Source organism: Talpa europaea, assembly GCF_964194135.1.
Source record: "Talpa europaea genome assembly, chromosome: 12".
Taxonomy (NCBI): domain Eukaryota; kingdom Metazoa; phylum Chordata; class Mammalia; order Eulipotyphla; family Talpidae; genus Talpa; species Talpa europaea.
The window spans coordinates 90,666,975-90,694,874 of record NC_140079.1 but is presented as its reverse complement, the minus strand read 5'-3'; the positions used below and the strand labels follow the sequence as shown (position 1 = coordinate 90,694,874).

At 49.7% G+C, this 27,900-nt stretch overlaps 1 protein-coding gene across 4 annotated transcripts; it reads left to right on the top strand.

The window, feature by feature from the left end:
* Positions 1-106: 106 nt before the first annotated feature.
* EEF2K (eukaryotic elongation factor 2 kinase) lies at positions 107-26,453 on the top strand (the record flags this gene model as incomplete). 4 transcript variants are annotated; one of them, XM_084250410.1, is made up of 17 exons in its annotated part: positions 107-352; positions 8,045-8,145; positions 8,606-8,666; positions 9,792-9,829; positions 10,238-10,409; positions 11,614-11,763; positions 12,036-12,168; positions 12,411-12,538; positions 13,187-13,388; positions 15,007-15,074; positions 18,232-18,309; positions 19,139-19,201; positions 20,537-20,671; positions 20,813-21,001; positions 23,762-23,886; positions 25,537-25,715; positions 26,344-26,453. In XM_084250410.1, 17 exons carry the CDS (start codon positions 107-109, stop codon positions 26,451-26,453), a joined length of 2,178 nt encoding a protein of 725 aa, XP_084106536.1. The 4 variants fall into 4 exon arrangements, with proteins under 4 accessions (XP_084106536.1, XP_084106535.1, XP_084106537.1 ...); XM_084250409.1 differs by having other exon boundaries at positions 8,045-8,201; positions 8,587-8,666; XM_084250411.1 differs by lacking the exon at positions 20,537-20,671.
* Positions 26,454-27,900: the final 1,447 nt, after the last annotated feature.

Genomic DNA, 27,900 nt, shown 5'->3' with positions numbered 1-27,900 from the left:
TTCTGCCCTGCTCTCCTGCTCCCCTCGCAGGACCATCAGCTCTGCATTCACCCAGAGACTCTGGCTGTGCAGCGCACCCTGCGGGTAAAAGGGGCGCCCCCAGACCATGGCAGAGGAGGACCTCATCTTCCGCCTGGAAGGCGTGGATGGCTGCCGGACCTCCCGGGATGGCCACGAGGGTGATTCTGACGCAGACAGCGACGATGATGAGGGTTTTTTCATCTGCCCCATCACTGAGGACCCGGCGTCACACCAGAATGTCAATGCCAAGGTCAGCAACTACTATGGGGACCTAAGGAAAAGTGAGCTGTACGGCTCGAGCGGCTCCCCGGCAGGCTCCTTCCACTTCAAGGTGAGTGGCCCCCCAACCTCCTCCCCAGCTTACCTGTCCCCTGGGGTGGGGACTGGGGATTGCTGGTTGAGGTCTTCCCTGTGTTTCAAACCCCAGAGGATGCTCTAAATTCTGGATCTGAGGCAATATGCCTATTAGGCTAGAGGATTTTGTTGAGTTGAAACACAGTTTCATTGCTTGGGAGTAGTGCCCTTCAAACTCCTGCTTGGGACCTACTACTGGGTTGTGAAAACCTTGACTGGCTTTTTAAGAAATGGAACGGAACAGAATAGAAAATATTGGTGAGCAATATTGTGCAAATTGTGAAGATCTTGATTTTTTGGAACATCGTACCTACTATCGCCATGACCCGATGGGTCGCCACTGGCCAGCTACTCAGAACATACCTGTTGTTAAATATTTTTATTTCATCCCAATGTGTGTGTATGTGGGCCCAGGGCATGATGAAAAATGTTGTTTTTTATGTGGGTTGCAGTTAAAAAAAATGCCACTTGTAGGGTTCAGCATCCTTCCTCTAGATTGAGGGAAAGGGTGTTTATTTTGTTAGGACTTAGACCAGGCATAGCTGGCATAAAGGAACAGGAGAAAGGGACTTTTGTATCACAACCAACAAGGAAATAATTAAGAATGCAACACTGTTATCCTTATTTGATTTAATCCCCGCCAACAGTAAGTATCTGTTAGTACTGTAAGCGAAAACACTATGGCCACTTTGGGATTTGAAATGGAAACCATTCTTCTCTAACTTCAGCATTCGTTTTTAGAAAACGAATCATTTCAGCTCTTGGCGACAGTTGGGAGAGTTCGGCTGAATTACCCTGGGAAAGGCAGCTCAGAAGTAGCCTCACGGGCCCCCTGTGAGGTTGGGGGACCCCTGAAGGGTCAGGTTGCACCTTGCCCTACTTTCCTGTCCCCAGCGGCTTCTGAAACACACGCCCTGCCCAGGGGAATGCAGCCTGGAGAACTGTCTGTTCCTTAGGTCAGGCAGGCCGGAGACGCTGATTCCAAGGAGGACTGCGCCAGGGGATAGAGTGGCCTGGAGGGGCACAGAGCAGCCCACGCAGCCCCTGGGCTCGAGGGGCCTTATTATAGTAAGCCAGGAGTGGTTCTGGGGACACAGGCAACAGATTGAGGAACTAACTAGAAAGCAACAGGATTGCCTCTCTCTGTCTCACCCCTCCATCTCTCTTTGCCTGTTCTCTGTTCTTCTCAGGCCCTCAGCCTACATGTAGACCCCCCCAGGACCCCAGCATCCCCTCATTACAGGTGGGCCCATGTGTAAAAACAGACTCGACCCTCTCCAGCCCTATTCCAGGGGAAGAAATGTGATGGTCTCAGCCCAGGCCAGGTGTCCTCCATCTTTGGTCCAGCAAGCTCTACCAGGCACCGGGTGGGAGGTGGGGGTCACAGAAGAGGGGCTGCTTCCAGGGAAGGAGGGTCCTGGTGGCCTCTTGGGGGTAGACCCCTCAGAAGGACTCTGCTTACACCTGCCTGAACTCCCAGATGTGCACTCAGAGCCTGGCTGGGGCCTTTTGGCAAACCTTGAGTGTGCCCAGGAGCTGAAGGGTCTCAGACATGAAGACAGAGTCTCCGCCCATGGAACACAGTGTGTTGTAGCCTTTAGAGGAAACAAAATGAGTGACCCACAAAGGGAGGTTTGTCTACAGGTGTGACACTAGAGCATGAGTTTTGGGGAGCAGGACTCTGTGGGCTGTTCACTCATCCCCAGTGCTGGGAGCCATGCTGTGCTTCATTTGGAGTCAGTGACAGACAGTATTTACCTCAAACATAACCCACTGTGGACCATTCCATAGTAGGTTATTAAAAATGCATATTCATAACTTAGATCACAATTCCATCTCCAGGTTCATCCTCAACCAAAGTATCCCTGTTACAGTGCAGAATGAGGGGCACCCTAGAACCCCTAAACCTGCCCTCCACATCAAGACAAAACATACTCTAGTGTATAAGGCCTTTCATGGAAAGGAGCTTTAATTAGTGTGCAATAAAGAGAAGAAAAGGCAAAGAATAGATAACATAGTTTCCAAATCAAGCACCCAAAGTTACCCATCCCCTTGAGGGTAGATGCCCATCCAAATAGGGTTGGCCCAAAAACAGGGCCACTGAGGCCCAAAAGCTTGCCACAAGTCTAAGACACCTCCTGGTGGGGACCCATAGGAAAGGGGCCAGACAAGTCAGGAAGGAAATGAGCAATATCAAAGTCCAGAAAAAGGCTGCCATTGTCAGCCTCCCCGCGGGTCTCTCACCCACGTCTGTTTTAAGTGTCTCCTTCAATGTCCCCCAAGTCGCTGGTGCAAGTCCAAGGCTGAGACACAGATGCAGCCTTTTCACATGTCTCTGCTCCCTGCGCTCCTCCAGGCCTCCTTCTTGCTCTCCATCTCTCTGCTTTTTCATTCTCCAGCTTCTCCTCCTCCTCCCTGCTCAGCTCCACCCTTTCTTGGGTGGACCAGGAAAACTAAAACTTCCCCTTTCCTTGGGGACCACCTTGTTACATCCTCATGGTGGGTACTATTGGCATCTTGGCATATTCCTTACTGGAAGGGACTGTCCTTTATATTGTAGGAAATTCAGCATGCCCTGGTGCTGACTATCCTGCTAAATGCCATATTTTCCCTCACTTATTGTGATGACCCAGAATGTCTCCCTGATGTATTTGCAAAGCCGGTTGATGGGGTACCGCCCTCATTTGAGAACCAGTACACAAGTATTTGTGTAAGTGCTCATATTTACATATTAAAACATAAGCTTTGCAGCATTGTTTATCATAGGGAAAAAATGGACACAACTCAAATGTCCATTAGAATGGGTCTATTGAAATTACAACAGAATGCTGCATTTACTTTAAAGCAAAAATGATATTGCTATGTGATTTGACTTGAAAATAGCATGTAGACACACACACACACACACACACACACACACACACACAATTATATGGAAAACCTTTGGTCCAGAGCTGGTCCATAATAAGGACCATCTCTTCTTATTTTCATATGCTGTTTTATTTTGATATGCTATTAAGTAAAAAAGCAATTTAAAAAACACAATCCTGGGCCTCCCCGGTAGTGCAGCAGTTGAGCGCTGGGTTGCGAAGCTGCCTGCAGCCTCTGCAGCACTGGTTTGATCCCCGGCTGCTCACCAGCCACCGGAGGAGGGTCCCACATGGCGCGTAGACCTCTCCTGGCACCCGCTGCTCCCCTCAGCTGTGTACTTCAGTCCTTCTGTCTGCTCTGCTCCCCGCTGTGGCTCTGGTGAATTCTCTCACCCTCCCACGCTTCTGACTGTACCCAGTGCTTGTATATATAAATAAATAAAGAAAGAAAGAAACACAATCCTATTTTATTTCAAAAAATACATATGCACATGTAATAGTATGTGCATCGCAAAACTGGTGGAAAAATTTGCATCCAACAGTTCATAGTGAAATGTAATTCCTCTCTGGAGGAGAGAGTGCCATTAGGGGAACTTTGAATACCTACACTCTATGTATTTTTTAAACATTTGGAATCTTTTTAAACTAATGTACATATTACTTGTGTGCAGAAAAAGATGTTTTCAGAAGGAAAAAATAGGGCCTCCCCTGGTGGCGCAGGGGGTTGAGCACAGCGCTGTGAAGCTGTCTGCAGCCTCTGCAGCATGGATTCGATTCCTGGCTGCTGTCCAGGGAGCTACCCACATGGCGCAGCAGACCACTCCTGTCTCACCTGCTGCTCCCCTCAGCAGTGTATTTCACTCAATCTCCATGTTCTGCTCCACACTCTGGCTGTGGTGAATCCTCTCCCCCCCGCCCCCCGCCCTCAAGCATCTGACCTATACCCTGGTTCTTGTATGCATGAATAAATAAATCTTAAAAAATTTTTTTTTTAAAAAAGAAGGAAAAAAATAAAACAGCATGGTGCCTGCTCTTCCCCCAAACTAGCAAATCAGTAAATGTCCCCTTTTAAAGCTCATTGCTGGACAAGGCAGTTCATAATCCTCCAGCAGGGTGGGTGTGCCCCCTGGTTTCCCGGGGTTGCTCCCGGGTTCTGTGTAGCCCACACCTCCCCTGGCTTCTAGAATCGGCTTCTCTTTTCATGAGGTTTCTCCTGAAAACTCTTAAAGCTGATGTCTCAGTCTGTTAAACTGGCAGCCCCAGGGCCCTGAGAACCCGCTTTTCAGCTTCTGTAACTGTCTCCTCTGCCCTTCCTTCTTGTTCCTTCTGGGGGCTCCAGCAGACCTTTTCTCCCTTTGTTTTGCCTTTTTTTTTAAAGTATTTATTTATGCATACAAGAACTGGGGTACAGGCCAGAGGTGTAGGGGTGAGAGGATTCACCAGTGACAGAGTAGGGAGCAGAACAGGCAGATCGACTGAAATACACTGCTGAGGCGCGAGACAGCAGAGGTCTGCTGTGCCATGTGAGTTAGCTCTCTGACCAGCCCTGGTGGCGCAAGGGGATAAGATGTAACCTATGAAGCTAGCTGTCTGCAGCCCCTTTGTTTTTCTTTTTAAGGACAAAGTTTTAAAAGTAAAGTGGATGAAACCACTTGAGATCAAGATGCAAAGAGAGAAATTCAGTGGAGTTTGAAAAAAAGACCTTGCCAGAGTTGCCAAAACACTTCCCTGGATCAGGGCAGCGCCCAGCACAGATCTCTCTGCTCCAGTTCTCTCTTCATGAGTGGCCTTCTCGGCTTGTGGTCAGCCCTGACTGCTCAGCCAGAGCTGCGTCCACTGGCCTTCCCTGCCCTTGGCAGAATGACCACTTAAACCCAGGGTGGAGTCCATCCTCGCTGCCCTCCTGGGGAATAAGAAGTAGGCTCTGTGGCTTCCCTGTTGCCCGTAGCAACTTCAGAGGGAGACAGCAGCCCAGTTTCCAAGCCTCTTGGAGCTCCCCAAACCTGGTGTGCTCTTTTATTTACTGTTGCCATGACAACTTGGTTGTCAACTGGCAACTTGCTAGTCAACTGGCATTCCCCCAAGGGGGCACTACCCCGCCTGTACCTGGCATGTATTGTGAACTTCATGTTCCCTCACTGTCAAGGTCAGTGCCTTCCCCCTGAGTCCCCGGGGGACGGTGGCCTCCCTCTCCATAGAATATCAGGCAGCCAATCAGAGCATGTTTATAGTTTATCATGAACGTGGGAAAGTGTTTCTGTTCAACTTAAATAGCAGAAAATGTTCTATGTCTGACACACACACCACACGCATACACACACCCTGAGCCTGGAGGGAAGTACATCAACCTGCCAACTGGGATTGTCTTTGGATTAGGACTGGTTACACCCCTTTCTAGTCTTCTGTCATTTCTCCTTTTTCTAGAAGAAACATATGAAACATATGCAGCATATCTATGTTTTAATTCTTTAATAAAGTAGGAAATTTTAACTCGAGAAATTATTTTCCTGGCCTGAGACTATCTTGGAGGTCCTTCCATGCCAGCACATAGAGCTCACTCGTTTTTAAAATTTTATTCCATCCCATCATGCACCTGGATTTATTTAGCCCCCTTGAGAGACACTTTTGTTCCTTTTGTTTAGGATTTTTTTTTTTTTTTTTTTACAAATAGTGATGTAGTAAATCTCCTTATACATATATCTAAGCGAGCCTTAAAAATGCATATATTTTATAATAGGTAAATAATACATGTACTCGGTAAAAAGAATTCCAACTGTATAAATGGTAGACAGTGAAAAGTAAGACTCCTGCCTCTGATCCTTGTCTTCCTGGGGGCTATTCTTCCAGAAATATTCCTTATACTGTTTGGAGGGGACTTTCTGTGTTTCACAGAAATGTTTACCACAGATCTCTACTGCACCGTGGCCTCCGGCTTCCCGTTTCTGCACATGTGAGCTGATAGCAGCTACAACTTTCATAACAGGCCCCAGGTTCAGGCAGTGGTGTCTCCACACACTGTATATGTATCAGCTTGTTTATTCTGCTCTGGGGTCCGGAGCACCCCGAGGCGCTGACACCTTCACCTCCTGCCCTGGTGAATGGTGGGGCCATGTCTGAAGGTGCCCTTTCTGAATATATTTTGTGTCATCTTGTTATTTTGTGTTTTTGAACCACTGGCCTTCATGTCATTGTGTGGAAGCATCGTAATGTCTCTGGCCAGTCCCCCGAGGCCAGGTAGGAAGGTTGTTTCTAGTCTTTTACTACTGAAAACCACACTTCTGTGAGCATCTGGTGCTTCTGTGCAGGGGTGCATGGGCCAGGTGAGTCCCCAGAAGTGGAGTGGCTGGAGCGAATGTTTATGGGTTTAGAACTCAGCAGTCTCCCTGCCCCTGCCCCCAGCCATGGCACGTCTGCTTCCCACGCCCTTCCTGGCAGACCTCGGTGGTTGCCTCATCTCTCGAAGGGCGGTGTTCACAAGTTGGTCAAAGGGCAGTTATCACCTAGGAATGACAGAGGAGCTGATGACTCACTGGGGAGAGACATCCCCGTCCACCCCCGGAAAACCCCCGGACAAAAAGCTCTGTGCATACCAGACGAGGTGAACCTCTTTGTGCTTTGGGGCTTAATTATCTGCAAGTGAAGCCTAGACATCTGGTCCAGAAAGCTTTCGACCTTTAGCAACACGAGGGCCTGTTGGCAGATGGAGGAGACAGAGAGGGACGTTGGCATCGGGCAGTGAGCCTCTGTCTGCAAAACAGGAGGAGGCTGAGGAGACTGGAGGGTAGTGCTATTGGCTGAATAAATAGGCTAATAGTTTTGATGATAATTAGTATAGGAATTAGTGACCTGGGGTTTTCATAAAAAGGGACACATAGCCATGATTAAATAATAAAGGCTTTGGTTCTTCAAAGCCCAAGGGTACAAAATAAAAATAAGGAAAACCTTAATCATCATCAGTTTCCTGGACTGCGTCGGGGGAGGCTGGATATGTGATAACGTGCTCGCACTTTCTTTGCCTCATAGGACATTGTGGCTGTCGCCACGTTTTCCTATCACTCTTACTATCACAGCAAGCAAAGCCCTCCTGGTCTTACATGAGGAAGCTTTCAGCGGCTCCCTAAGGCCCCTTCTGGAAATAATCACTGTTATACTCGCCAAATAGATGTTATAAAATATGTTTTTCTGTATTTACTCAAACTTGAATGCTGCCATTATACCCAGCAGTGTACACAGTTATCCTTTGTTCTTCAAAAATCATGGTCGGGGCCTCCCTGGTGGTGCAAGGGGTTAAGGCTCAGCACTATCAAGCTATTGTCAGCCACTGCAGCACAAGTTTGATCCCCAACCGCTGGCCAGGGAGCTGACCCATACGGCACAGCAGACCTCTCCTGCCTCGCCCCGCTGTTCCCCTCAGCAGTGTATTTTAGTAGATCTGCCTGTTCTGCTCCCCACTCTATCTCTGGTGAATCCTCTCACCCCCTGCACCTCTGGCCTGCACCCTAGTTCTTGTATGCGTAAGTAAATAAAATAAATCTTTAAAAAAATTTAAAAAAATACAAATCATGGTCATGTTACCAAGCTTATAAAGTTCCAAGGGCTATCTGAAAAAAGCCTGCAATGATCTACCTCAATGTCAGTTGTGGTTTTCAGATGAAGGGAAATGGGGAGACTCTGGGGAGGTGGGGACACCTCTACAGAGGCTGAAGGTACCACACCAGCTTTTCAAAGAGTCACAGGAGGCTGGGTTGCCTGTACCAGAAGCTCCTGTCTGCACCTGACCTTCCCTTTGCCTTTGGCAGGAAGCCTGGAAGCAGGCCATCGAGAAGGCCAAACATATGCCCGACCCCTGGGCTGAGTTCCACCTTGAAGACATTGCCACGGAGTGTGCCACGCGTCACAGGTCAGCAGTGTGTCCGCCGATTGCTATAGGTCCCCGGGTCTGGAGGAGGCCTCAGGGTGGGTCCCTTCTGCTCACAGTCAGTGAGGCCCAAGTCCCCCTGGGGTCAAGGAGAAGGGCTAACTCCAGCCAATACCTGAGCATGCGCGCATGTGCTCAGACCTCACAGTGGTCCGAGAAGTTACATAGTGACCATCTAGGCTGCAGCTGTGCTGCAGAACAAAACACCCAGGGGCTGGAGACAATGAAAGTGTTTTTTGCTGGTATGAAGTTGGGTGAGAGTGGAGCAGCCACTCGTGGCCCCTCAGGGATCCAGGCTGGGCAGTGGTCAGCTGGGCCTATGTGTAGAGTAGGCTTGACCCCCATAGCATCAGGGAGCTCAGGAAGGTCTCTCACCTTTAGCCAGTGAGTGACAAGGTCATGTCGTGGGCCCTGAACCCTGAGTGGGTCCTGGTCTCCACAGGTACAATGCTGTCACCAGGGAGTGGCTGGAAGATGAGGTTCTGATCAAGATGGCATCTCAGGTGAGCAGAGCCTCTGGTCCTGGAGGGCCAAGTGGGCGTTTTTCTCCCTCACCCACTTTTTTTTACTTTTCTAACTTCGGGTGGTTTGTGGTACAGACAGAGCTGTGCAATCATCCTGGAACATTCAGCATATCCAAAAGAAACATCTGTGAGCAGTGAGACCCCAAACCCCTCACCTCCCCCCAGCCCAGCCCCAGGCAACCACTAATCTTCCTTCTGTCTCAGTAGATTTGCCTGCTCTCAACACCCCACATCTTAATCACATAGCACATGTTCAAAGCTTCTTTTCAACGCTCTCGTGGAAAATCAGTTGACTGTGTGTCTATCAGTTTTCGAAAATTGCAGGTCACCACCTACTACTGAGCTGTTAAATGAATTCAGTGGGTTGCAAGCAGCCTTTTGAAAAAAGGAATAGACTAGAAAATAGAGTACTTCCTGCATAATAGGGTAAGGAATGCTTTGTGAGGCTTCTTTTAGTGTATCACACAAGCAGAAACGTGTAAGCCTGATGAGTTTCACAAAGTTGAACACGTGGTGTAGCCAGCACCGAGGTCAAGACACAGCCCCACCAGCCCCCCAAGACGCTCTCAGTGCTGTCACTCTCCCCCCAAGGATAAGCACCAACCACTTGGAATTCTGCCAGCCTTGATTCATTTTCCCTATTTTTGCTGGAACTGTAATTTGTTCATTCTTGTTGCTATGTAGCATTTCATCAAATGAACAGAAGTAACTGATTTATCCATCACACTGTTGATGACATTTAGGTTGTTTGCCCCCTTTTCCTTTACAGACAGGGCTGCAAAAACACTCCTTGACCTGTGCTGTCTCCCCCTCCCCTGTCCCATAACATCTGCCTTCCCTGGGGGTTCTGCTCAGCTCAGGTAGGGGAATAGGATGATCTAGTCATCCTTGCAGCCTCAGGCTGGAAGTTCTATCAGACTTGGTGCCGGGGTAGAGAAGGGAGGGCCTAGGGATTTGGTAGAGAAGGGAGGGCCTAGGGATTTAGGATTCAGATGCGATCCAGGGCACCCACTTATGGGTGAGGTTCAGGGGGAACATCTCCTGGTTCAGGACTGCCTGTGGGTAGGGTATGGGGGCTGATAACCCCCATCTGATGTCTTGCAGCCCTTCGGCCGAGGAGCCATGAGGGAGTGCTTCAGGACGTAAGTGAACTCCCCTATGCTTGGGGACCAGCCCAGACTCAGGCTTCCCAATATCAGGGCATTGCGACATCCCTGACATCTCCCAGAAACAGATAGCGACCTCTGCTTCTTGCAGCCGAGGCTCCTCTCATTTGTCTCCCCTGGGACCCCATGTTGGCTGCGGGAATGGGGAGTATCCCACCGATCTCTGCTCTGGGGGTTGAAGGCCAAGGGATATGCGATAGGAAATCTTTAAAAAGTCCCTTCCCCAGCTCTTTGAAGGGTGCCGTGGTGTGGGTTGCTCACCCACCTGCATTTCCTTCCTGGCTCCAGTCTGCCAGGTCAGCCAGGATCTCCCTGTCCTGAGGACCCAGGGGTGAGTCCCCAGTGAGCCCAAATGCCCAGGTGCCCGGCTGTCTCTGTTCCCAGGAAGAAGCTCTCCAACTTCCTTCATGCCCAGCAGTGGAAGGGGGCCTCCAACTATGTGGCCAAGCGCTACATGGAGTCCGTGGGCAGGGACGTGTACTTTGAGGACGTGCGTCTGCAGATGGAGGCCAAGCTCTGGGGAGAAGAGTACAATCGGCACAAGCCCCCCAAGCAGGTGCGTGGCAGACTTCCCGCCATTTCCCCACAGCAGGGCAGCCGGGGACAGTGTCTGGAGATGAGGATGATGGTCACAGATTTCCTTCTTCACCATCGTAACAGTAGCTAGTAACCACCACTCACGGAGCTCATGAACCAAGTACTTGATATGCAAAGAGTTGTTTGTTCTTAAAAATAGAGCTCTGATGTTTAAGGGTGGAATGTTTTTATCTCATTCACAGATGGGATCTATTAACCAGAATTTTTGTTTGCAAATGACAGAAACCCACTGGATGGGCTTCATCCAAAAAGGGAATGTACTGCCTCTGTAACTGAGAGACAGTCTAGCTGCAGGCATGGCTGGAACCAGGACCAAATTGAGGTTGTAGCAAGTGTTCCTCTATCTCAGGCCTCAGCCTGTTCAGGTCACTGTAACAAAATAGCGCAGACTAGATGGCATATAATAAGAGATGTATTGCTGGGGAATCCAAGATCGAGGCATCTTTCAGCGGCTTTCTTTTTTTTTTTTTTTAAAGATTTATTTATTTATGCATACAACAGCTGGGGTACAGGCCAGAGATGTGGAGGGTGAGAGGATTCACCAGAGACAGAGTGGGGAACAGACCAGGCAGACGGACTGAAATACACTGCCGAGGGGAGCAGCGGGCAAGACAGGAGAGGTCTGCTGTGCCATGTGGGTTGCTCCCTGGCCAGCCAGGGATATCGAACTCGTGCTGTAGAGGCTGCGGATTGCTTCATAGTGCGGTGCTTAACCCCTTGTGCCACCAGGGAGGCCCTCAGTGGCTTTCTGATGAGGACCCACTTTCTGGGTCATGACTGCCACCTCTCACTGTGTCTTGCTTGACAGGAGGCGGGAGACATCCCTGTGGGGTCTTTTATAAGGGCACTAATCCTATTCATTGGGGTTCCACCCTCAAGACATAATCACCTCCCAAGTTCCCACCTCCTCATACCATGACCTCTGAGGGTTAAGATTCCAGAGAGTGAATCTGGGGAGGGACACATTTAGACCACAGCAGGGATTTTCATTCTCAAAGAAAAAGAGGATTCTGGGGGCGATCAGCAGTTTCTGCCACAGAGAGCTAGAAAGTGATGGGGCCAGGAGGGGACCCCAGTCTGGCACCCAAACCCTCTGCTCTGGCCACTCACCAGAGGAGGGTGCTGGCTGGGCGCTGCCTCCGCCTGACCCCCGCCCCCACCAGGTGGACATCATGCAGATGTGCGTGGTGGAGCTGAAGGAGCGGCCGGGCAAGCCCCTCTTCCACCTGGAGCACTACATCGAGGGCAAGTACATCAAGTACAACTCCAACTCGGGCTTTGTCCGTGATGACAACATGCGCCTGACGCCACAGGTGAGGCCCCTGGAGGGGAGGGTCCTGTGGGTGTGGGGGCCACACCCCCACTGCGTGGAACTACCGAAGAAGATCATGTAACGGGACACCCATTACCCCATCCAGTCTCAGGGCCCTTCCTTTGTCATTTTTTCTGTCCAGCTCTTTGCAGAGAAAGGCCCCCACACAGGCAGAGCTGGGGTGTGGCTGCCTCTCAGCGCAGTGCCCAGCCAGTGCCCACACTGCCCGCTACCTGTTCCCTTGCAGCCACCTTTTCCTTCCCATCCCCACAGGCCTTCAGCCACTTTACATTTGAGCGCTCCGGCCATCAGCTGATAGTAGTAGACATCCAGGGCGTGGGGGACCTCTACACCGACCCGCAGATCCACACCGAGACTGGCACTGACTTTGGAGACGGCAACCTAGGTAGGCGGGGAAGCCGGCCGTGGTTTCTGCACCTCTCCTCCCTGATTGCCAAGTTCTTTGTACAGCCAAGAAAATAAGCCCAGAGGATATGTCATGCCCCCCAAATCATAGAGATGGGTGCTTGGGACATCTCACCCCACCACTTGTGCCCGTTTTATGCCTGCTCCTGCCACATTCGTGGTGCCAGGCACTGCTTGCCCCATCACTAAGCAAAGTCCCAGACACTGCTGCCCTGTCCACAGGTGTCCGGGGGATGGCGCTCTTTTTCTACTCTCACGCCTGCAACCGCATCTGCAAGAGCATGGGCCTGGCTCCCTTCGACCTCTCACCAAGAGAAAGGGATGCAGTGAATCAGAACACCAAGCTGCTGGTAGGTGCCGGCGTGGACCTGCTTGGGCTGCATGGCCCAGCTGCTGCCAGGATCAGCCCTGCTTCCCGCGAGGATCTCAGCCCCATCAGAGCCCCCCTCCTCCCAAGTCAGTGCTCGAAGCCCTCCCGAGTGATCCCACTAATAGAGTACCTAGGATCTGCTTGATTTGGGCCCAGTTTTGACCTAAGTGAGGAGACCAGGTGTGCAGAGGTAGCAAGAAAGGTGCATGAGGTGTGTGTTTGCGTGTGTTTGTTTGGTGTGTTGATCAGTGGCTGGACTAGAGTTGGTCCTGGCTCTCCAGGCACCTTGCTGGGTGCAGGATGTGCCTACCCCACTCTCACTATGTGGACCAGATACAAGAGAATTTGGCAAAGACCAGGCTGGGATTCTCGGTACAAGGACATGTATTCCCTAGCTCAGGACTGCAAAGCTCTTCAGGGAGTGCTAGCTGCCAGGCCCTTCTTAGAGGCCTTTGGGTTAATCTCCCTGACTATTTTTAGATTTTCTGCCAGTCCCTAAACAGGCATGTATATCGGAGCTGTGGCTGAAAGAGCCTCCAATCTGGGGGCAACAGCAGACAACAGGAAGAGTTCTCCTTGTTCCCCAGAGGGTGCTGTATGACCTGAGTGTTTCTGTTACTCTCCCCAGCAATCAGCCAAGACCATCTTGAGGGGGACAGAAGAAAAGTGTGGGAGCCCCCGAGTCAGGACCCTTTCTGGGAGCCGCCCCCCTCTGCTCCGCCGCCTGTCAGAGAACTCTGGAGATGAGAACATGAGTGACATGACCTTTGACTCACTCCCTTCCTCCCCGGCTTCAGCCACGCCACACAGCCACAAGCTGGACCACCTCCGTGAGTGATGGGCTGGCCCCTGGTCGTGATTAGAGAGGACGGGCACCAGGTAGACTTGCCCTTAGGTTAGAAAGTCAGACACAAACTAAAAAGATGCATGGCCCAGGTAGCTGTGTTGGGGAGTTCCTTTAACAGACTTTCAAGACTCAGGTCATCCAAATGCTATAAAAACAACCCCTATAAAGGAAGAGTGGCCAAGGGGATGCACTTGAAAAACAATATATTCTGAATATTCTGAATCCAATGGACATTGTATATGATACCCTGATTTTCTGGCAAGCAGAGGTAATATTGGTCCGCTAATAGTGTGAGCAGGCCCATTAAGTAAACATTCTTACATTGCCCTTATTAGGCTAAGGATCCTACATGATAAGTGCTTAAATTCTAACTCCCCCCCCCCCCACACACACACACAAACCCTATTGTAGAAAGCAGGGTAACATTTTTTCAATGTGTTTTAAGAGTCTAGCAAAAATTTTATACCAAAATTTGACAAGGCATCAAAAAATAAAACCACATTCAAACCTCACTTAGATCTCTCCAATGCAGAAATTCTCAACAAGACACTAACAAATAAGACGTGTAGTATCTCAAGCAAATAGGCTGTCATGGTCAACTAGGCAGGCATCTGAGGACTGTTCAACTGTAGGAAGTTGATTAACATCCCAGAGGGGAAAAAAAATGATCATTTCCAAAGTTAAAGTGACAGTTTGCTGATGATGTGGCTATGGCATCTGCAGACTAAGGGGGGAGGTAAGGCAGACTCCAAGGTTTTGGCCTAAAAACCTCAAAGGATGAGGTGACTGTTCAGCTGGGAAAGCCCATGGGGGGAGCAGAAGGGAAGGATTTTGGTGTCAGGTGTTAAAGAAGTTGTCCAGACACCTCTGGAAGGCTCAGCTATGGTCTGGAGTAGGAGTCAACGAACTTTTTCTCAAAGGGCCAAGAGCCAGTATTTCAGGCTGGCCTGCACGCAGCCGTAGATCATACCTAAATGGATGACTGTGATGTTCCGGAAAACTCCATGGGCATTGGATTATAGCATTCATCTGATTTTCACATGTTACTGAATCTTCTTCTCTCCCCCCTCCCTGGCAAAACTCGAATGGTTGTAAAAAACATTCTTAAAAAGCCAAAATCTAAATCAACCCAGCCCAGAAGATGAGCTGGATTTGGCTCGTGGGATCTCGAGGTAGGAGTCAAATGGGAACCACAGGAGACGGCTGGTTCTAAGCCATCCCAGGTTCCACTTGTAGCAACTCTTTGGGTTCTTGTACAAATGGCTGTTCTTCCTTTACCACCATGCCTCCTGGAGGGCTGACCCGGGGGCAGGCATATGTGCTGATAAAACATATCACACACGTGTACCTGGATGATACAGCCATCAAGCTGCTTGCTCAGGGCCCCACAGCCAGCCAGGGCAGACGTGGTGGAGGGTGTTCTCGAGGAAGACCTGTAGCCCCCAGGTGCACACAGTATTCTCCCGTTTTTGCCCTTTCCTTTAAAAATATAAAATAAAAAAGGCTCAGTGGCAGGTGCAGGCAGCTCTAGGCTGTAGTTGGCCTTGGGAGCTATTCCAGCAGTGGAACCAGCTCATTGTCTACATTTTCTCCCTGCCCAGATTGGCCTGCTTTCGGCGACATGGACAACATAGCCCCCCGAGACCACGACCATCTGGACAACCACCGGGTGAGTGGAGAGGGATATGGGGGAGCAGGGCTGGGAGGAGAGACTCACTCCCAGTGGGCACTGAGGGTGAATCTTCAGATCCAGAGGTGGGTGCTCCAGGGCTGCAGATGAATCACAGCCTCCTGCCCAAAGCAGAAGTTTCCTCTGGCTCCATTTCAATCCTTAGAAGATAGAGAAGAGGGAATCCAGACTATGCAACCTCCTGGTAAATGCTGGGCTGGGCCCTGGGGTGGTTTGGCCATGGGTGTGGACACTGTCTGGGCTGGAGGGGCTGTGCTGGGTGTCAGATGTATCACTTACAGCACAGTCAGCTGTGATCTTCCCAGGTGAGATAAACAGGACAGGTTTCCTGCAGCCTCTGGGTAACTCAGTGGTAAGAAACTGAAGACATCATGTTTGCATTCAGACAAATACATTATGGTATCAAATTAAAAATTCCTAGGAATTTTTTGGACAGAAATATTAAGCCACCCGCTTAGTCTTTCTGTGATGGAGCCAGGGTTCAAACCCAGATTTTGCAAAAATACCATGCTGCTGGTATCTGAGCTGCACCCTCAGATTACTTCAAAGGTTGCAGTTCACTCTTGCCTGCTTTTCAGAGTTCTTGCATGGAAAACACAGATGAAAGAACAGCTAGTGACATTGTTGCTATGGGCAGACATTGTTTAAGGGCTTGATAGCTATTCTCATTTTTTTTTTAAGATTTATTTATTTGTGCATACAAGAACTGGGGTACAGGCCAGAGGTGCAGGGGGTGAGAAGATTCACCAGAGACAGAGGGGGGAACAGAACAGGTGGATCTACTGAAATATGCTGCTGAGGGGAGCAGTGGGCAAGACAGGAGAGGTCTGCTGTGCCATGTGGGTAGCTCCCTGGCCAGCTGGGGATCAAACTCATGCTGCAGTGGCTGTGGACAGCTTGATAGCACTGTCTTCAATCCCTGTGCCACCAGGGAGGCCCCAGCTATTCTCATTTCATCTTTACATGCCCTATGAGGTAGCTATTTCTTATTCCCTTTAGAATAGATTTAATCGAGAATTAGAATAAATTATAGAATTTTAGAATAGATCATACATGCTCATGGCTCCAAAGGAAAAGATACCCAAGATTAGCATAGTGAGAAGTCTCGCTGTCACCCATCCCTCAACCACCTGCTCTTTTTTTTTTTTTCAAATTGATTTAATATTGGATTATAACATTAGAATAGGTTTCAGATATATAGCCTTTTAAATCAACATCTGTATAGACTACCTTTGTTTGTCACCACTGCATCTTAGCCCCAGTGGTAGCAGCTGGTTGGGTAGTACCTCATTAGCCCTGATTTAGGGGGAAACAGGCACAGACAGGGAAAGTCACTCATTCAGTGATGGAGCCAGGGGTCAAACCCAGGCTGCCCAGCCTCAACCACTCTCTATTGCTGTGTTTGGCTGCTTTCCAGTCCCCACCTGGAGGTAGGTCTTCTCACCATTTCTCAGATGAGTAAACTGAGGCTTGGAGGGGGTGGCTGCCTCGCCTGGGGTCCCAGAGCTGGGAAGTGCAGAGCTGGGGTTTGAATAAAACTCAGTGTACTCAGTGTGGGAGTGGCTCCAAAGGTCATGGGCTAAGCAGGGGCTTGGAATTAGGGGTGGGGTGGGTGAGCCGGGGCAGGGGGAGGGGGGGTGTTGTGTTTGTGTGTGCAAGAAATTGGCTGCTTCCAGATAAGAACTCTTATCCCATCTCAAAAACAGCCTTCACTCAACACATTGAACCCTTTGATTTGGTTGTCTGTAAATTATACTTCATTTAAAAATTGAAATATTAAAAAAAAAAAAGAACAGCCTTTCAGATCACATAAAGCAAAGGCTGTGGGGAAGGCAGTGGGAGGGAAGTCTGCAGGGCTTCTAGAAACAAAGGCAGCTCCTGGGGTAGAGGGATCACTCAGTGTGTTTATGTAACTCCCATCTGTCAAGAACATGATCAGGGTTTTACATTCTGCTGGTGACATTAGTCTTCTTGAAAAATATAGTTATCACCGCTACAGCTAGAGTTCAATCCCTGGCCAGGGTGGTGACCCACATGGTGCAGCAGACCTGTCTCACCTGCTGCTCCCCTCAGCAGTGGATTTCAGTAGATCCACCTGTTCTGTTCCCCGCGCTGTCTCTGGTGAATCCTTTTACCCACCCACCCCAAACCTCTGGCCTGTACCCCAGTTCTTCTACACAAGAAAAAATACATAGTTACTTAAGTAAAATAGTAATGGTTTATGTAAAGAAAAATAATGAGAAGTATGAATTCACAAAAGTGGTTTTAGCTGGAGGGGGAGGTACACAGGGGGTCTGAATTTTGACAGCAGTGTTTTAATTCCTTTTAATTCCTTTAAAAATAAAAATATTTAAAAAATCCCAAAACATCTAAGCACTATATAAAAGAGAAAAAAACTGAAGTCATGGGGGCCCAGAACTGGGTGGTAGGGGCACCCAAGTTCATTTTTTGTATTCTCACAATTTGATATGGGTGTTTGAAATACTTCTTAGTAAAATAAATAAGGGGGGCGGGCAGTGTTAACCGAATAGTGATATAACTGACATGCAGATGTGCCAGCACTCAAGGCTGTATCAATTGCTGAGCTTCTAAGTGATCCCAGATCTCCTTTCAGAGCCGAACATCCATCTAGAAGAGTAAAGACTATGTCCAGTGCCCTCTGCCGGTGCCTCTGCTTTGGCAGAGGGCAGAATTGGAGTGAATATGCGGTCACCCATGTGACTTTTGTCCGTGAATCACATCCCCTAAACCAGCCTTTTTTTCTTGCCTATGAAACTGGTGCATCACTCTTCATAACAGCACTCAGCACAATGCATGCTCAGGTGACCCCTGGCCTCGTCCTCAGCCCTCTGAGTCGGGCTGGAGTGAGTCCCCTAAGAAGCCAAAGCTGTGAGGTTAAGCAAGTGCCCAAGGTCACAGCTGGCAAGTCACAAAGCTAGGATTTGAGCCCAGGTAGTCGGACTCCAGTGCCCAAGCTCCTCACCACTACTTCCTACTGCTCCCTGTCACCCAACCAGCAAGGCAGGAGGGAAGTAAGGGGACTAAGGAGAGGACACAATGGCTGTGCTGTCTCAGTGTCACGACCACCAGGTACTCAGGGGAACACTGAGACCCTAGGACCATCTTCTCTCCACAGGACTCTGAGAACAGTGGAGACAGTGGATACCCCAGTGAGAAGAGGACTGAATTGGACGACCCAGACTCCCGAGAACACGTAGGGAGCCCCCCTACGTGAAATGGGAATTGAATGCCCTTCCCCTCATTATCAGAGAGAAGGGGGTGGGGCGACGTGTGGGTGGGTGGTGAGATCATAACAAGGAAATTAATGAATAATGCCATTTCAGACAAAGCTAAGTGCAGGGAACTGTGGCTTATAAGAGGGCGAGTATGGGGGATTAGGCCCAAGGTTAGAAGTGGTGGATATAGCTCAGGGCGAAGCTGGGGCTTCTGGTCGCTAAGCAGAGGGGATGTTGGCCCAGAGGCCAATGGTGCTGGTGAGGTGGGAGCTCCTGGACCCAAAGGCACAGGATTCTGGCAGTCCCCAGGGAGACCCCAGAGGATGGGTTCCCCGGGAATCTTCCTGGCCACATCCTGGTGAGGGGTTACCACAGGTAGCTGGGAGGTGTCAGCCACTTAGAAGGCCTCCTGTATCAAATCTGAGCCTCAGTGCCAAGGCCAGTTGGCAGGGGTGTGGGGAGCGCTGGGTCTCACAGGCAGTGGGAGCTCTGACTGCAGAAAGGACAAGTCCCAGGCCCTGTGCCAGATCCTCACCTTCCCGGGAGCCCCACCTGTGCACACGGGGAGAGTGACAGAGGCCCAGGCACACTAGCCCATCACACCTGTTACCAGCATCCTCTCTGCCTGGCAGACAGGGTTCCAGCTTCCTGGGTGGGTGGATCCCCTCCCCTGGGGGTGCCAGGTTGGTTCCCCTAGGATGAGGGCCCCCTGGGAGGGCTGAACTGGATCCCCAGGAGGAGGATCTGGGAGGATCTGTTTTTGGGAGGAGGGCTGCTCTTTGGACCACTCTGCTCTGCCTCTATCAGGACCACTCAAATGGACATCGGAGGTACGAGTCTGATGAAGACAGCCTGGGCAGCTCTGGACAGGTAAGGTACCCCAAGAAATCCTTGTCGTGGCTGTGAGCTCACCCTTCCTGGGTGTTTATCCTCCCTGTTGTCAGGGCTGCCCGCCAGGTGCCTCACACATCTCTAAAGGAAGACTGCGAAAGAACCAGCGCCCTAGACCCTTTGCAAATGCTTTTTGAGCTTCTGCCCTGGGCAGGACCCTGAGGTAGGGGTGAGGTGTGGGGAGGGGGCATCAGGACCAGGATAGCCCCACCCTGGAGGGAAATTCCAGCAGGCACAGCCCACAGGTGACAGTGCTGGCGTGGAGGCCCCTTACTGTATGAATTCACATTCTCTTGCAGCCACCCAGAAAGACAGGTTTATTGTTTGAGAAATCAGGGGTCTTAGCAACTCCCCAAGTTACTGGCTCTTATTCCTTTCTTTCTTTTAGATGTATATATTATTTCTGCAGCTTTTTTTTTTTTTTTTACTGAGGTTACCTGGCTGGTATTCTGAGGGGCAACTCAGGTGATTGCAATCCTCAGGCAGGGCGGGGGGTGGGGGGGAGACCATGCCTCAGAGCTCCTCTCTAGCTCACTCTGAGGCATATGTGGAACCTCTCACCTTCCAGCCTTTGCTGAGGCAAGTCTCTCTCACCTGCAGTGTCCCTCTTACTGTCTAGTCACAACTTCTCAAATCCCTCTTGCTCTCCTGGACAGAACCCCTGTGGCCCCTCCTCAGGGCCTCACCTGATCACCCCAGCTGGAGACTTGCTCCTTCAGGAACAGATTTCTTATCACACAGTATTTATTTACCACCTAGTATTTCCCTGAAGGGTCAAGGTCTGGGTCCGTCACCCAGGGACTGGGTCACTCTTTGTTGTGGAGGCTGCCGGGTGCACTATAGGCCATTCAGCATCCATGCACACAAGAGCACACATACTCATGCACATGCATACACATGTGCACACACAGCTGCCCTGTGGATGTTGCCCCCGGAGTTGTGTTAATGCACAGAGGAAAGCAAAGTAGATTTGCTGCAAAGTCTGAGGTCAGACTCTTCTGGTGCCTTGTATGGGGCCCTGAGAAGGGGCAACTTAGAGTCCAATCAGGCCCAGACTGGTAAATGAGGAGAAAATGCTCCTGGAACCTGCTATAGTCCTCCGTGGTGGCCACCATGTCCTGCTGCTGTACTGTCCCCTCAGTGCCCACGAGCTGGTAGACTTTCAGTGATAAGAAATGGAGCTTTGTTTGTCCAAAAAATTTGACATCAGGAGGATTTATTCTTCTTGGTCCTGCCCCCAAGGGGCCTCCTGGGGCTGGTGTGGTGGGAGCAGCTGCCCCTGCAAAGCCTACCACATCCGTGCTCTCCCTGCAGGCTGGTGTGGAGAAATGGAATCTCTTCAACTCCTCCCGCTGGCGCCTGCCAAGGCCTTCAGCTGTGGCCCTGGAAGTGCAAAGGCTTAACTCTCTGGACCTTGAAAAGAAAATCGGGAAGTCCATTTTGGGGAAGGTATGGTGGCCACTTCAGCACCTCCCTCACCCTCTCCTCACTAACCACTTCCTCCCGCGGGCTGGCTGGGCAGCGCTGGGGTGCACCTGCCACCCCCACTCCCGACAGCCCAGCAGGCCGAAACCCAGGTCTGTGTGGCAGGTCCATCTGGCCATGGTGCGCTACCACGAGGGCGGGCGCTTCTGCCAGAAGGATGAGCATTGGGACCGCGAGGCGGCTGTCTTCCACCTGGAGCAGGCCGCCGACCTGGGCGAGCTGGAGGCCATCGTGGGCCTGGGCCTCTTGTGCTTGCAGCTGCCCCACCACCTCCTGCCCGACGTATCTCTGAAGGTAAGGGGGTAGGGCCTCAGTCAAGCGCCACCCTCCCTGTCCTGGAGGTGTCTGCCCACCACAGAAATTTCCTGAACATCAGTTTGGGGCCTGGCACCTCCGAGTTAGCTGAGGCTGGTAGATGTGCTCTCCGCCCTTGTGCAATGAGTGGAAGGTGGCAGACACATTTCTAGGCAACTGATGACATGGTGAGATGGAGAAGCAGAAGATGCTGGTGGAAACAAGGGAGGAAGGAGTTCCCAGGGGCACCTCCTGATGGTCAGTCCAGCTGTATTCCTAGGGGCTGGAACACAGCCTGGACAGGGCAGGTGCTCGTGTCCTTTTGTGGACCAGATGAATAAAGCAGTAACTAAATGAGAAGAAAGGCTCCATGCTAGTCAGCCAGGGTAGTGGGAAGTGAGTGTCATATCGCCTTCAGTCAGGGGGGTGTTGGCAAATGTCTAATGCCTAGACCTCAGGGTGGGGACGGGTTGTGTGCACATGTGTGTGAGTTCATTATACATTTCACTGACAGAAAGAGTGTGGAGTATATAATTTACAGGCAACAATAGAAATACTCTCTACTGCAGACATAGGATAGTTGATCCTCACAGAGGGCTTTTGCTAATTTTTGTGGTACTCTTAGATCTGCAGCCCACCTCTGGCTGCAACTGCCGGAGGACAGAAACTGATATAAATATTGGTTAATGCTCTCACTTACTTCGCTAAGATGAAAGTGAAATAAGGGAGACCTTTGTCAAAGCTGGCACCTCATTTATTTGCCCCTGATGTGAGCTGCGTCTTTCTGAATCAGATAATGCTGAAATATTAAACGATCTTTTATCCTGAAGATATGAATACTGAAGACTGTATTCTCAATTTCCTGTGCTGGTCACAATGTCACAGCTATAGACACCACGTACTTTTCACTTGCATCCACATTATTAATATTTTTTCATTCCTTTTTCTCAATCTGCACAATAAAAAAAAGTCATACCCCCATCTGTGGAATTTTCCACTTTTCTTTGGTGTGAACGCTCCAACCATGACCAATTTTGTGGCACTAAGATGCCATCACTGGACACAAGTCTCATCATGGTAGGGTGATCCCGACAGAGATTCCACAGACCAGTGCTTCCCAACCTTTCACGTTGCCCTGTCTTCCAAGGGGCACTTGGCAATGGATGTTTTTGGTTGTCACAATTCTGGGGGTGAGACTGGTGTCAGGTAGGGAGAGGCCAGATCTGCTAACATCCTACCATGAACAGGGCAGCCAGACAACAGGGGATTGTCTGGTCCAAAATGTCAATATGTCGAGGTTGAAAAGCTCTGCAAAAGATATAAGCGATCTCAAGAGCATAGATAATAGGGAAACATAGCAAAGTCACTAGGAAGTGATGACTTGTATTTGTTACCTTTGCTTTTAATATCATTTGTTAAATTGTAAGTGTATATATTTTCATTCTTAACAATGGCTGTGTTTTACAAATGTTTGCAAAATTCCAGAAAATTTCACAGGGTTCTTGGCAGCCTATAGAGCCAGCTGAGGCGTGTTATGCATTCGCCACAGGGTACACTCCGGGGCTTGAGGCTTGAATAAAGGAATTCGTGGCCCAGGGTTGGGGAAGGGTGCAGACTGGGGATTTCTCTCTTTCTCTCTCTCTTTCTCTGAGACTTCCTGGTAACTCTCCTTGTGACCTCAGGCTGTTTCCACCAGCTGCACCCTGGCAATATTGTAAAGCGATTTATTATAGGAGTGATTTCAGTTTCCTCATCTGCAGGCAGCTGAGGCTTTTCGCAGAGTGTCTCCAGCGCTGTCCTAATGGGAGTGTGTGGCTGGCTGGAGTGTGCAGCTAGGATGGGTCAGGCAGTGTTTGCAGGCCAGGCTGGGGACTCAACAAGGAAAACGACAACCACGTGCCCCGAGAAGCCACCATGAGCTCATTTTCTTCCACTCTCTCCAGAGCCCCCAGCCTTGGGGCCTTTTTCTGTTATCTGAGACATTCATTCATTCATGATATTTTTTTGAGCTCCCAAGTTCCTACTCTTGACAGCGAATAAGACAGACATAGTAATAGTCAAAAAGTGAAAACAGCCCAAATGCTCATCAAATGGATAATTAAATGTCTCCGTATGATGCAATATTTTACCATACAAAGAATGAAGTACTAGCATATGCTGCAACATGAGTGGACAATGCAATGAATGAGTGCATTGAGACAAAAATCTCCAGAATAGGGAAATGTCTAGAGACAGAGAGTAGATTTGGTGGCTGCCAAAGACAGGGTGGGCTGGGCCATTGGGAGGTTACAGCTAAGGGTTATGGGCTTTGGTTTCTTTTTGGATGAATGAAAACATTCTGAAATCGCTTATGGTGATGGTTGCTCATTCTGTGACTCTACCCCCACACCACTGAATTGTACACTTTAAGTGGGTACATTGTATGATAGACATTTAAAATCCCAACAAAGCTGCTTAGGAAAAAAAATAAGTGGAAGGAGGGCGCCTGTTGGAGGCTGGAGGTGATGTGTTTTCTCTGAGGAATCAGAGCAGATAGAGGAGAGTGAGCAAGACTGAGTCCAGTTTGATGGAAACCATCCCGAGCCCCTGGCAGGGGATCTACCCCTGTTCTTTTTCTCATGATGTGAATCTCCACAGTATTCCCAGCCCAGAGCTCTCGAACCAGTTCAGGAAACAGAATTTTGCTCCATGAAATCCTAGCAGCCTCTCCAGTGCAAGCCTCATCTCCTTTTCCCTCCCGTCTTCTGTTTGTTCTGGCAGGAGACAGAAGAGAATAAGACCAAAGGGTTCAATTATTTACTGAAAGCAGCCGAAGCTGGTGACAGACAGTCTATGATCCTGGTGGCACGAGCTTTCGACACGGGCCAGAACCTCAGCCCAGACAGGTATGTTGTCAGGTGGAGCTGGTGGGAACCGGGCTGGAGGTGGGAGTTTCCCCTCAGGGATCAGGACAGACCTGCTTCCAGGCTCTGCTCCCTCCACTTCCCGTCCAGTGACCTTGGGCAAGTTATCTGGCCTCCCTGACCTCAATGTCTTCATTGTGTAAAGTGGAAATAATTATTGAACCTGCGTCCTTGGGTTGCGTGAAGGGTAAATGAGATGATGCCTATAATTCTCAGCGCCTGGCATCTAGACATGAGCTACATGGCAGGCATCCTAGCCATTCCACGTGAAGATTTGCCTGAGGAAAACCTGTAAGGACATGCAGCATCAAGCCCAGAGTGGCTGATCCTAGGTGTTAGGATTATGGGTGATTTTAATGTTCTTTTCCTACTTTTATTTCCACATCTGAGATGAAGGAAAGAAAGGAAGCTTTGGGGATGAGTTTAAGCCTGGTGTGATTTTTTCCCTAATGGCTCTGAGACTCCTAGAAGCTCCGACTCTGCACGTGCCAACACTTTTCCACTTACCCTTCTGGCCGGGACGCCAGGTTTTTGTAGTGCGAGGAAGGAGGGTGGCAGCAGCATCTCACCTCCTTGGCTTAGCCAGTGGGAGGTCCTAGAAATCCAGGAATAGGGATTATGTGGGGACCCATTGCTCACCCTCTGGGGCTCCCCTTGGAATTGAGCCATCCCTGCTTCCTCAGGAGCCTCTGGCTTTCTGGAAGGGCCCAGGGTGGGCACAGCTATCATGTAATCTAGGGTGGGAGCAACTTAGCAGTCTTTGTCTTTCAGTCAAGGTCTCATCTTTCCACTGGGTTCAAGGCAAGTGAGGATTCTGTCTGTATCATATCAAGCTCTCAGGGTCTAAAGCATCTGGATATTGACATCCTACCTGTGTTATATACCATGTGGTCCAAAACCGAATCAGTTACCTTCTGTGCAATAGTGATGTTTCCTTATATTCAGACCACCCTTTCCTATCTGTGATTTTATCTTGCCGAGAACAGGAGTCAGGTCTCCGCATCTCTGCAACCCCAGTGCTTAGTGCAGCCCCTGGCTTAGTAGTTGTTTGAATGAAAGAACCAATTTGTCTCTTGGACATAAGCAGGGTGGGCATCTGGGGCCCCAGTCATTTGTAGCTCTTGCTCCTAGAATATCTCATGAAACCCACAGCCTTACCAGTAGCTCTTTGCTCTTTCCTGATGTCCTATACATAGTTACTCACTTAGTAACTAAGTAACTCACATTGAGCTTAGTACAATCATAGAAGAGCCTGCTGCCCTGTTTGCTGTATATTTTGTGTGCTGCATATTTGCTTGGAAGCTGTATATACCCTGATGATCTGGCCATTCACTGCAGAGTTGAGGAACAAGGGAGGATTTTACACCTACTAGAGAAATGCCCCATGTCTTTAGGATATTCTACTTCTGTCTGTTGGGACATTATGCAATATACTAATTTTGTTAGGGAAAGCTATTTGGCTGCCATCTTAATAAATACATAAACTAATGGTGATTGATGTCTCTTAGCTGGAAAGGCATTGGGTGCTGTGGGTTGTGAAGTATAAGGGATGGCCCAGCTGGGATCCCTGACTTGCCCCTCCTGCCCTGTTGCCATGGCAACATCCCTTTTTCACTCTGCATCTCCTGGTAGGTCCCAAGACTGGCAGGAGGCCCTGCGCTGGTATAACACCGCCTTGGAGACCACGGACTGTGACGAAGGCGGAGAGTATGACGGCATGCAGGACGAGCCCCGGTATGCGCTGCTGGCCCGGGAGGCAGAGATGCTGTTCACGGGCGGCTGCGGACTGGAGAAGCAGCCCCAGAGATCAGGTAGAGCCCACAGACCTGTCTCTGGAAGACAGTGGGGGGAGGACATGTGTTACAGGGAGGGCCGTAATTCCCGTCCACTGGGGATTATATGAGGTTAAGTCTCTCCTTCGGGTACTGCTGGGGCTCTGCGTGTGGTGAGGCTGGATACCCATGTGGAGCTGGCTTAGCAGGGGCCTTTATGGACTGGTGTGCAGATGAAGAGTTTTAATTAATGGATAGATATTCGGGGGGCTTTATTTATTTAAAAATTTTTTTGAAAGGTTTATTTATGCATACAAGAACTGGGGTGTAGGCCAGAGGTGCAGGGGGTGAGAGGATTCACCAGAGACAGTGGGGAACAGAACAGGCGGATCCACTGAAATCCACTGCTGAGGGGAGCAGCGGGGGAGACAGGAGAGGTCTGCTGTGCTATGTGGGCCACCTCCCTGGCCAGGGATGGAACTCCTGCTGCAGTGGCTGGTGATATCTTGATAGTGCTGTGTCTTTAACCCTGCGCCACCAGGGAGGCCTCAGTGGTAGGCTTCTTAAAGGAAGCTCAGGATGCCATTCCCAGGGAGGGGTGAGGGACACCTGACCGGCCAGAACAGCAGGTGGTTCGTCACTCTGTGCCCACTTTGTTCTCTTTCAGGTGACTTGTACACCCAGGCGGCCGAGGCAGCCATGGAAGCCATGAAGGGCCGACTGGCCAACCAGTACTACGAGAAGGCGGAGGAGGCCTGGGCCCAGATGGAGGAGTAGCTTGCCCAAAACTCATAGGCCTGAGCAAAAGGGCTAGGAGGGTGGGAAAAAAGACTTAATTTACTTACTTAGTTTGGGGGGAGGGCAAGTATTTTTAGTGTGGGTAAGTCAACTGTTTGTATTCCTTTTCTTTGACTATTTGCCACCAGCAGGGACATTGTGAGCTGCCCCCTAGAGCAGCATTTTGGGGAAGGGAGGATTGAAAAAGCAGCCTAATGAACCAACATGTCATCTTGATGTTCTTTTGATTTCCTTCATGAGATGTAAGGACATGCTTTTTTTGCCTCTCATGAAAACGATGAGGGCTTTGCCCACCAATCTTTTCAGACTGGACTGAAATCTGCAGCCCATGGGGGCTTGTGTTTCCCAAGTCAGGAAGGGGAACAGAGAATGCTCAGCTTTCTGGGGGTGTGTCATGTCACAACTGTGCAAAGCTTTCCTCCTCAGAGCATGTGTGAGAGTGAAGGGCATTTTTTCCCATGGACCCAAGATGGCGAGTACCCAAGCCCCTCTCCGTGGGGATGGGCCTTCACACTGCACACTGCCTGTTTGCTAGTCTTCCCAAAATGCAACTGAACTTCTGGCATATAGCAAAATTCTGTTTGAAGGCATGCTTTCTGCAGAGGGCTTTACAAAACAGGTTTGATTTTTGTATGCACACATTTACTACCTCTGACTCCTCCATCAGCTAGTGTGGAAGTGGGTGCCCCTGAAAATTTCCTTGCACGTAGGGACAATGACTTGGAGTGTCAGAGCCTTTTGTCAAGGCAAATTTGTGCTCTGCATTTCATTGGCATCATCCACAATGTGACTGAAGTACCCCTTGTACAGTTTTCCTCCTTGTTTTCTTAGCATCGAATGTTCTTAGGCAGCATCTGCTTCCAAGCTCCCATCCTTGGCATCCTCTGCTTGAAACAAGACTGCTTTTTCTTGTTCTATGCAGACAAGATGCTCTCAGCAGCAGCCTCTTGAGATTTGTCTCAGTTGTTTGAGAATGAGAGGACAAAAACTATAAACACTCATTAATTCCAGTAGTTTCCCCAGGGCTAAGCTATGGTTATCTGTACTTGATGAGCTTTCCCTATAAAAGGAATTCAGGTTTAATAGTAGTATGATTTCAATTGTTGTTTCAAATAAGAAACTGCTTTGATCAACCCCAAGTGCCAAAGCAGTCTCTTTGTTTAAAAATCAAAACATAAAACATTCTTTTTTTAATTTTTTATTTTTAAACAATATTTGCTTACTCCAACACCCTCAGATTGAGTCCCCATAGAATTTCCTTCCCCAAGGCACCCGTGCACCATCACCACAGTCCTCTGCTCTCCTTCTTCCCTCCCTCTGATCCCTCTCCCTCCTCCTCCCTGCAGGATGTCTCTGGTTTATAATTGTTTGTTCATAAAACATTCTTATCTGTTTATTGAAACAGGTCCTTCCACATTTTAATATT